This window comes from Gobio gobio (genome assembly GCF_949357685.1).
Source record: "Gobio gobio genome assembly, chromosome: 19".
In the NCBI taxonomy this organism is placed as follows: domain Eukaryota; kingdom Metazoa; phylum Chordata; class Actinopteri; order Cypriniformes; family Gobionidae; genus Gobio; species Gobio gobio.
Genome location: NC_137112.1, coordinates 23,608,817 through 23,624,788, shown reverse-complemented (window position 1 = coordinate 23,624,788; position 15,972 = coordinate 23,608,817). Strand labels below are relative to the sequence as shown.

General features: G+C 36.9%; 1 protein-coding gene across 1 annotated transcript in view; it reads left to right on the top strand.

The window, feature by feature from the left end:
* Nucleotides 1–15,972, top strand: part of wdr18 (WD repeat domain 18) — a 141,844-nt gene that overhangs the window by 76,513 nt on the left and 49,359 nt on the right. The window contains exons 6-7 of the mRNA XM_079845075.1: nt 8,380–8,444; nt 10,296–10,420. Coding sequence (XP_079701201.1) covers nt 8,380–8,444; nt 10,296–10,420 — 190 coding nt within the window. The remainder of the gene's footprint in view (nt 1–8,379; nt 8,445–10,295; nt 10,421–15,972) is intronic.

Below are 15,972 nucleotides of genomic sequence, written 5' to 3'. Positions count from 1 at the left end.
CATCACTGCATAGTTTATTTCACAATAAACTCTTGCACTTCCCTAATAAGAAGTCTTAGGAGTCTTGAAATGTGGCATCCTGACTTCATTCCAAAACACCGGCCTCAATTTCCTCATTCTGATTGGCTTAGACATTTTCCTTTGAACAAAATACAATCACTTGCCAGTAAAATTTGTGGAAAACAAAAAAATTCCTCTCATCATGCAGGGTTAGAAGATGTGCCTTATGGTATTATGGTGTATTAGATTTCATGTCAAAAAAAAAAAAAAAAAGTTCAGTTGTGAACTTATACAGTTCTATTAACCTTCTCAGTCCAGCAGTTTCATTGACCTCTTCACCCCGCTACAAGGGTTGAAAATGCTTCCTCAGCTCAATTTCCTTGCCCTTGTTTTTCAGATTGTCTTTTAGTGATGAACGAGGGTTGAATTTGTCATATTTAGATGGAAAAAGGCTTTCTGACAGGAAAGCTTAGAATTCCCTTCCTGCTTGAAGACGAAAGACAGAGAGGGAAAATAAAGAGACGTAAGAGAAAAATACAGGGAGAGAAAGTGTTACTCCTGAAAGCTTTTAAAATCTAATCCTGTCAAGGCTTTCTGCCTCAGAAAGACATATGTTTAACTTAAACTCAAGCTCTGAACAGCCCTGCTGTATACAAACGCTTGCTTAATTTGCTTTTAAAGTTTTTTTCCCCCATCAAGGACAGATTAAAGGGACAGATCAAAATGAAAATCCTGTCATTATTTACTTATCATCATGTTGTTGCTAACTCAAATGGCTTTCTTTCTTCTGTGGAACACCAAATGAAGCATCTTGAATAATGTGCTGGTCACTCTTTGTAGTAACAGGGAACCACAAAAAACTTCCAAAAGGAAAAGCATCACAGACGTGTCATATATATAGGAACAGGATATTATATGTTTTAGTTTAATCTGAAATTTAGTTAATTAGTATAACATGGCCACAATTTAAGAAATAATTAATTAGGCGTGGGAATATTTTATTATTTCATGGCTATGATATCTAATTTTTTTTTCTTTCTGTTTGGTGATTTGTACATATAAGTAGTGATGCACCGAAATGAAAATTCTGGGCCGAAACCGAAAATTGAGGATGCACTTGGCCGAAAACCGAAACTGAAGCTGAAAATGGCTTCTTTTAAAAACGTATATATATATATATATATATATATATATATATATATATATATATATATATATATATATATATATATATATATATATATATATATATATATATATATATATATATATATATATATATATATATATATATATATATATATATATATATATATATATATATATATATATATATATATATATATATATATATATATATAGCTTGAATTTAATGGATCTGAAAAAAAAAAAATCATGAACCAATAGAATAATCAAACTTTTATTAAGTTTTAACAAAACCTAAAATATTTTTAACAATATAAATAATAATACCAAATAATATTATTTTTCAAGTTTTATGTTCCATCAAATAAAATAGTTTTTTAACAGTTGTGTAAAAAAAATCCACAATTATCTGAATAACTGCACACAAAATCACAGAATGGCACTGAATAGTCTCTCACTGTTTGTCACTGTTCTCTGGGAAAAATGGCATTTGGGGGGTAAAATGTGTTTTTTTTTTGGCATGGTTGCCTGCTAAAATTTGCATTCCTGGGTCTAAATATCACATAATTGGGGTCGCTTCAACCCGCGGACATGTAAAAACATCCTGCGGGAAAACCGCGGACTTGGCAACACTGCTTGGGGCAGATAAATACCTGCGTGCAATCTGCACAAGCAATGGAAAGCGGCCTTTGTTCGCACGCCAGTAGTCAAGGGGATTGTCGCTTCTGGCAATGGGTAGTTCCGCTGGAGACGTCTCTATTTGTTCTCATACCGCTGACATGCTTAATCTTTGATAGGCAGACGCATCGCGTGATAACAGCTCGACCGTGAGTGAAACCTAAGCGCTTGTGCATGGATGGGAGGGGCGGGTGACATTCATTTTCGGGTTACGTTTTCGGCTGTTTTTTTTTATTTCGGCCCGAAACCGATAATGCCATTTTCGGCCGAACATTTTCGGCGGCCGAAATTTCGGTGCACCCCTACAAGTGTTGGTAAGTCTTTATTTTTTTTGTTACACGTAACATTTAGTTACTAAAATAATAACTATCCATCTTTTTCCTACGCCCCATGCTGCTTTGCGTGAATTATGGGAAAAACTTCTGTTAAACTGTGAACAAGGACATGAGCAATTAAAAGTGTAAAAGCATTATCAAATTACTACAACAGACCATAATTAACACCAAAAACTTGATTCTTTCTGCAGCAATATTACGGACATATTAAATATCACTGTAGTTGATATATATATATACCTTTACCTGTACCTGTCTATATAACCCGTCAAAATAAAAGTTTGGTTTAAAAAAATTAAATTGACAGAAATATATTAGGCTACTGTTGTAGCCTACAGTAGATTTAGCTATGTCTCTATGTAATAATAATACATCTCTACTATTAATTATGCCTAGATGGTTGATTATTTTTCTCTTAATCATTTTTATAAACAATGTTTACTTTTAAACAGCATTTAAATGTTTATGTATTATTTACTTATAATGATTTTTAAAATGGTTAAATAAAAAAAAAAATATATATAAAAAACATTTAGCTGTGGTACCGAAATTGGTATAGAGTACCGTAAAAGTTTTATGGTATTGGTACTACCAACTACTGGAATTTTGGTACCGTGACATCCCTAGCTGGCAACATTTATTACCCAGTTACTGAACTATTATTTGGAGGAGTATTGTACACTTCAGGTTTGTTCATTCATAGGATCTTTTGACTTTTGTAAGACAAGTAAAAAGATAAAAAGGTCAATTTATAATGTTTTGTTTCATAAAGCAACTGATTTTTAGTTATTTGTGATTTCTTCTACTTTCCAGGCACAGAACACTTATTTTTTTGAGAGTTGTTCAAGTGAGAGAAGATCCGGTTGTAATGTTTAATAATTTATTTTATATATATATATATATATATATATATATATTAAAAAAAAAATAGCTTTTAAGAAAAAGGGGATTTTTGTTTGTATATATGCTGTCAATTATAGTTCTTAGAAAGAAAATCGGAATCGGCAAAAATCGGTATCGGCCGATCTCACTAACAAAAAATCGGAAATCGGAATTGGCCAAGAAAATTGCAATCGGTGCATCTCTAGATAAAACGTTGTTTAAATGTAGTGCATTTAAACATGACATCTATGAAAGAGTGTATACAAAGAGAATTGTAATGTTGACAAGTCATGTTCAGGAACAACTTTTGGATTTGAAATAAAAATAATGAATAAATGCCATTTTTGTGGTATACAACCGCGGATCAGTTGTGCACTGGAAACGCAGCATATGTGAAAGCACAACAGCATGTGCTGCTCCTGCACAAGCCTGCAGCACTCCTCTCAAAAACTGAAGCCTCCGCACACCTGTAATTTTCATTCGGACCAAACTGAAAAGTCTGATACTATAAAAACAGGGGGTGTGATGTCATGATTGACAGCTGAGATTGACGGCTTCTCTGAGTTAAGTTGTCACCAAGGCACTAACTGACTTTTTTCGGGATTTTTGGGAGGAGATTGGAGGTTTAGCTTTAATTTCTACATTTCTATAACTGTTTATTTCACACAAACATAATGAATTGTTCTGCATCTGTGAGAGTGTGGGCGGGCTTTTGATAATCCCGCCTCTACTTCCTGCTCTCTACTGCGCAACTCCAGTCCTGAGATCACTACTGCGCAGACTCTGTCCCAAGATATCAGCGCTGTGTGCGGGCCTACGAAAGCTTCAACTTTGGTCAGCGGAAGTCAATAAAGTCGCCTCATCCATAATTTTTTACGGTCTATGCTCCTTCATCGCATATGCACTGCAACACGCACCGCATACGGACTACAGACAGAATATGTGTGAAACAGGTGTTAGCAGGGAGGTGACCAAGAACCTGATGGTCACTCTAACAGAGCTCCGGCATTTCTCTGTGGAGAGAGGAGAACCTTCCAGAAGAACAACCATCTTTGCAGCACTCCACCAGTCAGGCCTGTATGGTAGAGTGGCCAGATTAAAGTCACTCCTCAAGGACTCCCAGACCATGAGAAACAAAATTCTCTGGTCTGATGAAACAAAGATTGAACTCTTTGGCCTGAATGGTTAGCGTCATGTCTGGAGGAAACCGCTCATCACCTGGCCAATACCATCCCTACAGTAAAGCATGGTGGTGGTGGCAGCATCATGCTGTGGGGATGTTTTTCAGCGGCAGGAACTCGGAGATTAGTGGCTACGGGACAACTCTGTGAATGTCCTTGAGTGGCCTAGCCAAAGCCCAGACTTGAACCCGACTGAACATCTCTGGAAAGATCTGAAAATGGCTCTGCACCGAAGCTCCCCATCCAACCTGATGGAGTTTGAGAGGTCCTGTAAAGAAGAATGGGAGAAACTTCCCAAAAAAAGGTGTGCCAAGGTTGTAGCAGCATACACAAAAAGACTTGAGGCTGTAATTGGTGCCAAAGGTGCTTCAACAAAGGATTGAGCAAAGACTGCAGGGTACCCGCGGGATCTTAAAAAGTCTTAAATGTCTTTAAATTCAAAATCAAAGTTTTAAGGCCTCAAAAAGTCTTAAATTCGCTGAAGTGTTGAGTTCTAGGTCTTAAACAATTTTAAATTTTGCCACACGGACCGATGTCAGACTGGCCGCGGATTCTGGGCAGGCGTTTGCCGCCTGTCATCGCTCGCGCGAGTGTACCGAATCTAGGCACATTCATAGATATCAGATATGGGCTCATAAACTGTAGGTCTTAAAGTGAAAGCAACCCAATATAGCCTAGCCTATACTCCCTTCTGCCTGTGTCGTTAATATTAATCAAACAAAACCAACGGGGAAAAACAAACAGTAGCCTACCTAAACTTAAAGCACTGTTTGTATCTGTATATTTAAGTTGTATTTATTTGTCCTATTGTCAAACAAGATTCATGCATTTTGTTTGTTTTATTGCCATGTGTGACTATTGTGCATCTAACATAATGATATGGTAAATGTGGCATCCTAATTATGAAAAAAAAACATGCACATTTCTGAAAATGACCACCACAAAATCAGTAATTTTGATCTCACAAAAAATGTATATACATATAAAATATGTAGAGTCACATAATCCTTCAGAAATAATTTTTTTACTTTCTATTTCAGATGAATGCTGTTCTTTAGAACTTTCTATCCATCAAAGAATCCTAAAAAAATGTTTTACACAACTGTGTTCAACACTGATAATAATCATAAATGTTTGTTGATCATCAGATCCTCATATGAGAATGATTAGTGAAGGATCATGTGACACTGAAGACTGGAGTAATGATGATAAATTCAGCTTTGATCACAGGAATAAATGACACTTTACTATATATTCACATAGAGAACAGTCACAACAGAACTGTCACAATATTACAGCTTTTATGTATTTTAATAACATAAATGCAGTATTGGTGAGCAGAATGTAAAAACATAAAAAATCTCAAACTTTTGACCGGTAGTGTGTTTGTATATTAATCCTGGTGGGATTGAGCTATGAGGAAGTGCAAGTTTACTAATACTTTGTTCAATTTTAATAAATGAATTTACTTTGCAAGTAATTTTGTGATTCTGCATTTCCTTTTGTATGTTTTTTATTTTTTATTGCATGATATAGGTCTTAAATTTAATTCATAATGGTCTTAAAAAGGTCTTAAATCTTAAATTTGACTTGGTGAAACCTGCAGATACCCTGAGGCTGTGAATACTTATGTACATGTACATGTACATGTGATTTTGTTTTTATTTTTATTATGCAAATATTTCAAACAGACTTCTATCACTCTATCATTATGGGGTATTGTTTGTAGAATGGAGGAAAACAAATATGAATTTAATCCATTTTGTAATAAGGCTGTAACATAACAAAATGTGGGAAAAGTGAAGCACTGTGAATACTTTCCGGATGCACTGTATATCATATACATATCAGTGATTTCCGCCATTTTGACAGCAAATAAATATTGTATTTACCTGCTTTAGAAACATTCCAGTAAACACTGCTAATAGGGATTCTAAGTGAAAAGGGGAGACAATTACCTAATTACATTTTAAAGCATCTGTGTGAAAACAAACCTGGAAAGAGACGTGAGGATTTGGGGACAAAAACTAGAGATTCTTTGTATTCCATTAAATTATTCAGGGGTTTTATCGTAAATTAAATCAGAACACAAGCAGAACACAAGTGTGCAGTATACAGTATGTTGTCTTTTTTAATACTGTTACAGCAGAATGCAAAGGGAAAAGATTAATAATCAGAAGGAAAGGAATAGGAATGCAGCGACTTGCCTTAGATATTCTTGTTGTACCATGTCACATTAAAATACAATTTTTTTTAAATGTATTCTTGTCGCTTCATAATATTAAGGTTGAACCAACTGTAGTCACATGGACTATTTTAACGATATCTTTATTACCTTTTTGGACCTTGAAAATGGTCGTTGTGTTGTTATCTATGTGGGGTCAGAAAGCTCTCTGATTAATTTGTTTTCTGAAGATGAACAAAGGTCTTACGGTTTTGGAACGACATGAGGATGAGTAATTAATGACAGAATTTTTATTTTTGGGTGAACTAACCCTTTAAGTCTGAATTGGGCTTGAATTGGTTTGAATTTGACACCATCCTTAATGTTTACATCTAAGTAGAGCTCGCAGTTATGGTAAGGGGCATGACATTTCCAGAACGCGCTAAACGATGCCAGTCACAACACACTGGGCCAGCTAACCAATAACAGCACATTTTTTATTTCGGAAGGAGGGGGTTCATCGTAATGTGTTTTTTGAACAATCAAGCAGGAAAGCATATTCTAGTACACCCCAAAAACTAAATCAAGACTTCCTAAAAGGGCATAATAGGACCCTTGAGCATTAACTCAAATCCTTGTGGTAGCTAGTAGCACATTTTTATGTTTTATTGCACACATTGCTTTTAAATATGTTTTAGTACAACGTTTAAAGTGTAATGTTTTTTAATTGACTTTGTTAAACACATTGTGAAAGTCTCTTAAAGGGTTAGTTCACCCAAAAATGAAAATTCTGTCATTAATTACTCACCTTCACGTCGTTCGAGACCCGTAAGACCTCCGTTCATATTCGGAACACAAATGAAGATATTTTTGTTGAAAGCTGATGGCTGAGAAAGGCTTCAGATAGGCCTCCATTGGCATTCAGTACACTTATACTCCCAAGACGGATAAAAGGCACTCAAAACATCGTTACAAAGTCCATCTCACCACAGTGACTCTACAATAATCTTACGATGCAACGACAATAGTTTTTGTGCGTCGTGGAGGCACACACGGAAGGCAGTAACAAGTTGGAAAAAGGTGTTTTGATTTTTTTTTGCGCACAAAAACTATTGTCGGTCTTACGGGTCTCGAACGACATAAGGGTGAGTAATTAATGACAGAATTTTCATTTTTGGGTGAACTAACCCTTTAAAGTAATTTTAACCATAGACGTCCTTTTAATCATAAATCAAAAACGGCTATTTTAAAAACACATTAGATATTCCAGAGGGAACTCATGGCTTGAAATTGCCAATTCTCTTCTTGGTTTCAGGACTACAAACTGAACAGCTCTATTATTTGAATTACAACAAGGTCTCTCAACTATTTCCTCCACCTAATCGCATGGATTTTATTTTCAGACCAGTGTGATGTCTGTCTGTATTAATGTGAAAATCTGAATATGAAAGACATGCTTTTCCTTCCAGAATGTCCAGAGATCTCCTCCTGGCTTTAACTCTTCCTGTCATGTATTATTGATGCTCCTTATTGCCAGTCTTTAAAGAGGTGATGTAATGATTTGAGTCAGCAATGGTCCAGTCCAGGCCACCATACTTCTCCTACAGCCTCTTCCTTAATTAATGCCATTAAGTTAATCGATCAGACCGTTTAGGAGACAGTCGGGGGGGCTAAATCCCCTGGTACCTAATGGAGGCTGCAGGACGGAGCATGATTGTAGCATGACTGTACACTAATTGACTCCAATGGAACAAATTCTTAGCCAGTGCTCAACTATAAGCTCATTTCTTTTCAGCTACCCCAGGTGGCATAAAAACATGTACATGATCAACGAGTGTAAGATGTAGCGAGACCTGTAACTCTAACACTGACCCCAAGCCAGCAGGCTGTCGTTATTATCGACCCATGATAGCATATGGATTGTTTGCTTCACATTAAACATGAATGTTTCTCCTTCCTCTTTGTTCTTTTTTCTTCCTTTCCTGCTTGGCAGAGTTTAAGCCGGGATAAAACCTTCCAGTCGGACAGCGACGGGAATCAGGTGTTCAAAGGACACGGGTGAGGTTTTCTGCTCTTTTGTGTGACCCATGTGTCTGTCCTCAGTCATTACTTCAGGAAAAGTCTTGCGTTTTGTGCTGGAGCACAAAGTTCAGTCAGTGAAAGGAAGAAAGGTGAAAGTTTCTGGCTTCTACTCTGGAGCGGTCTCATTTTGGATTAAATTTCTTCTTTCTGTCCTTTGTGCTAAAGCTCTGCCTGTAAGATGGTGCAGGCAGGAGGTGTAATCACAGCCTCCATTTGCTGTGCAGTTTTCAGGTTACACACAGTGAGAATTGCAGAATTGGCAGCTGGTGGTGGCAGAAAGGGTGTCATTTGGCATAGTAAATGTTTAACATACACATGTTCATTTATTGGAGAATAAACATTTTATTGTGGCTTTGACTTATATACTCAAAACTAGATTATTATTTTTCTTTTAAATAAGATAATTATACAAAACTTTTGACCAGTAGTGTATATATCTTATCACATGATCATTCAGAAATCATTCTAACTAACGCTGATTTGGTGTTCAAGAAACATTTCTTATTATTATCAATGTTGAAAACTATTTTTTTCTGCTTAATATTTATGTTGAAATATGAAACATTATATAAAAAAGAAATGAATACTTTTAGTCAGTAAAGATGCATTCAATTGATTAAAAGTGACAGTAAAGACATGTATAATGTTACAAATGTAGTTTCTATTTCAACTAAATGCTGTTGTTTTGAACTTTCTACTCCACAAAGAATCCTGAAAAAAAAGATTTTAGGCAGCACGACTGTTTTCAACATTGATAATAATAAGAACCATTATTAATAGTTGAGCACCAATATTAATTGATGATAATTGAGCACCAAATCAGCATATTGAAATGATTTCTGAAGGATCATGTGACACTGATGACTGAAGAGGAATTATGCTGTAGCTTTGCCATCATAGGCTTGACAAGAATAAATCAAGTTTTTCACAGTATTACTGTTTTTAATGTATTTTGATCAAATAAATGTAGCCTTAGTCATAAGAGACTCCTTTCAAAAACGGCCCTAAACTTTTAATTGAATGATTTTATATTTACATTCTTTGTGTTTGATTGGAACCTGCTTTTCCTATACGAGCACCATGTCTGGAGCATTTATGTTAAAGGGGTGATGAATTGAAAAATCAACTTTCCCTTGAGGCTTTGTTATATAAAGGTTCATCGTGATATAAGAATATCCTGTATGTTTCGGAGCTTAAAACTTCCTTGTTAGTCAAAGAAAAGCTTTTATTGATACCAGGCCCAGAAAACGCTCGATCTCAGAATATGTTGACCCTTGATATCAACAGATAAATATGTAAAATATGTTAATATAAATAAGTTTGATCATGCTGTCTGCAACGTACTTTGTTTGATAAAGACCTTTTGCGAGCCCTGTGGGTGAAGCATTAAATGTTTTTTTTTTCAAAACGCTTTCAAAACAATGCCTCACGCGTACTCATGGGGGAGCCGAAGCTCATTAAATATGCAAAGCTTATCCAATCATAGCAGTGGGCGTTTACTTCCAGGTCTTCAGTGTGGCACGGCCATTAAAACCGAGCGTGTCTTGAGAGAGGCTAAAAACCAGGGCATAAAATAGACTATTACTTATTCATGATGATGTTTTTGAATTTAAAAACCATGCGAAAACATCACAAGTAGACCTCAGACAACAGTATAAAAAAATGATAAAGCCAGTTCATGACACCTTTAACTACCACACTATGATTGCATTCAAAACAAAACAAAACAAAAAAACATATAATGTAGGCAGACATGTAGAGCAGATAAAACCTGTAAAAATATGCACCTAGACTTTTCACTATAACAGTCTTTTTCCTCCTGGACAGAAATCTGGTGACATGTCTGTCTGTGTCCATGGACGGCACACTCCTGCTGTCTGGCTCCAATGACGAGACTGCCAGAATGTGGGACGTTCAGAGCAAGCAGTGCATATGGTCCATCAACCACAAGGGTAAGCAACAAGCTCTCTCTCTTTCTCTCAGCTTGATTTCCTTGTCTACAGACAATATCTGCTCCTATGTACAATCACCCCTCAAACATCCCAGCATCCTTCAGTGCTCAGCCAGGCTTGCTGACTCTTCCTTCCTCCCTGGCAGCTTGACCAGTCTGCTTGCTCAGGTGTCTGGTCTCTCGCACGTTGGCCGTGACTGGCTGGCAGTAGCACAGGAATGATAAGATTCTGCAGTGATAGTGACACAGCGTGCTCTGTTGTGGTTCTGATCCGTGAATACGTTCTGTCAGCGCTGCTTGGGTTTGACAGTAGTTCACCCTCCACGGAACACAAAACAACCTCATTTTCCTGTTTGGCTTCCCAGGGTTAGATTTTTCTCTCTCTCCTTTCTGTCAGGTATGGAAATATGGAATATGGAGGAATTCTAGGACACTTGTGTAACCAATTTAGCGATTTTAAATTCAAATTTTTTTCCTAACACGTGTCTTATTGTGCACAGTTCACCTGTGCACATTATTTCTTCCAAATGAAAAACAAACTTCTTCCCCTGAGACAGCGTTTCTCATCAGCTGATATTTGGCTAATGCCCAGTTGGTCAGTGTTTCCCAACCCTGTTCTTCGAGACACTCCAACACTATACATTTTTTAACTCTTCCTAATCAAACACGCCTGATTCAGAAATAGATGGGTCTGGTAAAGGAGACATCCAAAATGTGCTCTGTTGGTGTGCCTCCAAGAACAGGATTGGGAAACAATACAATAGGTATTGAGGCTTTTTAATAGGTAAATGACATTTAAAAGTATATACAAGATAAAGAAAATAATTTTTTTCATTTTTTTTTCATTATGATATCAGAACAGTTGTATCACCCTCACTTTTTGAATTTTAACTTTATGCCCCCAAAACATAAGATATTTTTGAATTCAGAACAAGATATTCATCATAGAACAGGTGTATTCATTAGAGATCGACCGATATGTGTTTTTCTATAACCGATGCCAATTAATTTTTGCCTGTTTAGGTTCGTCACCTTCTCCATTCCTCTTCAACATTTTTACCACTAACATTACTACTCGCAAATCAAAATTTTTTTTTGGGGGGGGGGGGTATATTTCAGGGCTCAATGCTAAGGATTTTCTTCAGGGGTTCAAATTTTTACTTTCCCTGCCAGAATTTTCACTGGCCCCACCACAAAAAAACAGATAAATAAAAAAAATAGGCCTAGTATTGTTTTTGAGCCATGTAACCTTAATAAATAAGGTTATGACTCTAAAAACTATTATCCTAACTCGTATAACTTTTTTTATATTGTTAAAGACAGTCAGTAATAAAATAAGAACAAATAATCAAATTATGAGCAAAAGCACAAATAAATACAGCAGAAAATATATACAAATGAAATAAACAGTTATTTTCATGTAGGTCTAAACTAGATTGTCAGGTACAAAAATAGTAATCAAATGTAAAATATCACTGCATATAAATATAAATTAACCCTTATTAAAAAGTTATTCAGTTAAGAGCAGTGAGTGATTTTTTTTGTCTTTTGTTATCTTGATATTTATTACCAATGACGATATTTTCCGGCTTTCCATGTGTTCACTGTTATACGGTAGGGGGCGCTGTAGCGCATTTCCTGGACGAGAAAAGAATCTCCTGATCAAAACACAGCCGAAGAAGCGGCAACGTGCGATATCATAAGCAGATGCATATGTAAATTAAGTACGCGATCATAAGCATTAAAGGTCCTGTTCTTCGTGATCCCATTTTTCAAACTTTAGATAGTGTGTAATGTTGCTGTTAGAGCATAAATAATACCTGTAAAATTATAAAGCTCAAAGCTCAAAAATATTTTATTTAACAGAAGTTCCCTTTCAAAGCTTACAGCGAACGGCCGGTTTGGACTACATCCCTGTACATCCCGCTTTAATGACGTCAGTAGAACAGTTTGTTGACTAACCTCCGCCCACAAGAATACACGAAAAAGGGGGCGTGGTCTTGTTGCTCCCGCGTGGAGAAGAGGAAGTGTTGCGTTTGTATAGTTTGTTTGTCGCCATGTCGTCGAGACGCTGTTATTTTCATCCCGGAGTCAAATCACCTTTGTTTGGCTTTACCAGGGACGCTGTACTTAGAGATCATTGAGCGGATGCATCTCCGTTATGGTAAGAGGCGTGACCTTTCCGAGCAACGTGCGCTAAGCTGCTGTCGAATCACAACACGGGAACCGCTGGCACAATCAGAACTCGTTACATATTTCTGAAGGAGGGACTTCATAGAACGAGGAAATTCTCAGGCCGTTTTAAGGACAGTGAAAACAGCAGTATACAGATAAGTAAATTGTGTGAAAAATATTTTTTCTACACGCGAAACATGAACACATTTTATATTGCACACTGTAAACACAATCAAAGCTTCAAAAAAACACGAAAAACGGGACCTTTAAACAGCATATAAATCACAACTGCCCAATGTTATTGAATGAAATGTCAAGCCAGGACGAGTTATAGGACTGTGAAGCTTTGGGGTGTTGATGGACTCGATCTACAACATCTGTGTTTTGTTCATTGTTCGGACGTAACGTTAGAACGTGATTTTCTCAGCTTTATGCTCAAAATGTTGCTTTTTCATGAAACTTGCAACATTCAAGTGTTGATTAAAAAAATTATGTATGAAGCTGGAATAAAACAGTGGGTCTGTTCTTTCTTTTGGTATATTGCATGTTTAGATATTCTGTGGGCCATGAAACTTGTGAAAATGACCGTAAATGCTGGCGGTGATTGGCAAATTTCATGTTTACGTTCATTTGAAAGACCTAACCGACTATATTTACGATGATACTCAACAAGACAGTCATTTTGATATAATTTTGTGTGAATATTCGCGTGCTGGGAGACGCGTGGCCGTGCTTATGTGTGCTGTTGCTGCGCTTTGCGAGTAGCAAACTGAGAGACACTTTCTCATCTAGTGAATATTTAAATTGGCAAGGCTTAAAAATGCGCAAATGATCAGTTTCCGTGAAGATACAGCTCTGGCCCGAGTGTCTTTCACGCTGGCACTGGACCATTGGGCAATTCTTATTGTCGACCGTCAGGGGGGGCGGGGTGTCATTTTGGGAGGGCGGGCCGCCCCTCCAAAACAATGGTAGGGGAAACACTGATAAATGTTGCTAAAAAAAATCCCACTCTACAGTTGTTTCTATTGCTTAATACCTAGGTCACTAAGAAATATAATTTTATGAAAATGCAAATGCTATTTCATGTTGATTTTAAATTCTTGTATTTTGACTTTAATAACTGAAACATTGTGTGAATCTGTATTCCTGATACTGTATCAATAACAAACCTTCAGTACTCCAAATATCCTTCAACCTTTTAATCCTTCAGTCAGTGTGAAGACCTTGGCAGTTCTGATGGACTACTGAATTCTCTCTCATTTTTCTCCCGTGAGGTGAAATCACTAATTAGCTCGCTTCACTCTTTCAACATACAGATGAGCTTTGGTCGTCCTGGGTTACGGGCAGGAGGATGAAAGAATTTTTCCATTAATTTCATTCCGGCAGACTCCAGAGAAACGCACATTGCCAGATTACATTGCATGGCCAGCAGTCCTCAACACGTGTTATTTCCAGTAGTGATGCACCGTTCATGATTTTTCATGGACGATTAGGATACCCTTTTTTTTGCGCTATAACAGGAAAACTGCCCTTAAACAAAAAAATATCTATAGCCATTTGAAATTGGAGGCAATCACTGCATTTTAATCATGATCCAAACAAACATAACTGTGTTCTCTTCTTTGCATCCATCTTCAGCGTGTCTCTGGCCTGTGTTAATGTCCTGTTTACAGACTTCATAATATTTCCACACATTACATTTTGGGAAATTATTGCAATGCAGTTTTATGTGCAAGTCTGGAATAGTGATTGGCCAAAATACAACTCAAATCCAGCCAGTTCCGATTTATGGCCCGTCGACCGGTGCATCTCTAATTCACACTTTTGTTAATGAACTGTTTTTGAACACAACAGAGCTTCATGCTCTATGCTTTTCTTTACTTGATTACTTATTTTGTGCGGAGGAAAAAAATCCATCGCTGGAAAACTCTAAGGTAATTTGTCAAATGTAGAGGCGAAGGGCAAGCGGTATTGCAGTGAGAAAAATCAAGCTGATGAATTAGTTTTTACTCTAGCCATTGTTGCCCTGGTGGTCAATGAGGGCTAAAGGACCACAGATGTCAGACCCCTTTGAGCAGGCTAGAGAATTTTAATGGCAATTTAGTTCTCTTGAATTGAACAAATTAGCACCAAATTATTGTGATAACCCTTAGCCTCTAGTTCATTATCTGTCCTCTCAACTCAGAGAAAAAGAGAGAGAGAGTGAATGAGTTAGGCTGTGGGGTTACAGCAGATTTTGTTTATATAGTCTCAGATTGATGCAGGCTAAATTACCCCGCTGACTTTGAGGGCCTTTGATCAAATACCTGCTATAATTAAACAGCTCTGGGAGGTTTAAAGGTTTTTAGTTAATAAGCAATGTGCTATGTGTCAGACTGACTCTCCGATTCAGAGAATTTTGTATTAGTGAGAAATAGACGGATCTCATGGTGGATCAAGAGTTTTGTGTATTTTTTTTATAAATCTACCCAAATCCCTTTGGGCCATGATGGTTGACTAATCGAGTAGTTTTCCAATCTAGTAGTTCTAGAATTGAGTAGTCCAATCTAGCTATTTTTGAACACTGTCTTGTATAAGAAGCATGTACCATTGGGATAAGGTGAACTGTGAAATCAGCCTATGTACATCTTACTGGGAGAAAATCATACAGTCTGACCAGCAACAGTTGTAAATGGTGCATCTGGCTTTACCATTTATTGGTTAACACACATACACACGCGCACACACACACACACACATTTATATATATATGTATGTGTGTGTTCGTTTTTTAAGCATATTTCACAAGTTAAATATATTCTGAAGTACAGTATATAAAACTTAAATGAGACAATTGAAAAATAACACTGGCCAAAATTAGAGAACACGTTCAGATACCTTCAAGCTTTGGGTGTTAATCTGGCACCTGTTGCTAATTTCCTTAATTATCTGGCAAACCCTATATTTAACTTGTAGCAAACTTTCCAATTTTCACTGAATTTGCAAGATGGCAAGCCGCTCTAAGGTGACTGAAACCCTGCAACATCAGGTTGTCCAGATTAAGGCCAAAGGTATGACCCTTTCAGCTATTGCAAGAGAAGTTGGTCATTCCAAATCTGTAATTTCTAGAATATTGAAGCTTTACAAAAGACACTAATTCATTCAAGTACCAAAAAAGGCATGTACAACCAATGCACGAGAGGACAGGACAATGCGGAGACTTTCAATGGGGAATCGGTTCAACACAGAATCGGTGCAGTTGGAATTACACGCCAGTTCAAAGCTGAACACAGTAAGGATCTGTCTCGGTATACAGTGTCTTGTCATTTAAGAGAATTCAGACTGAAAGCTCACTCTGCAGTGACCAAGCCTCTCATCAGAAGAAAGAATCAAAAGGCT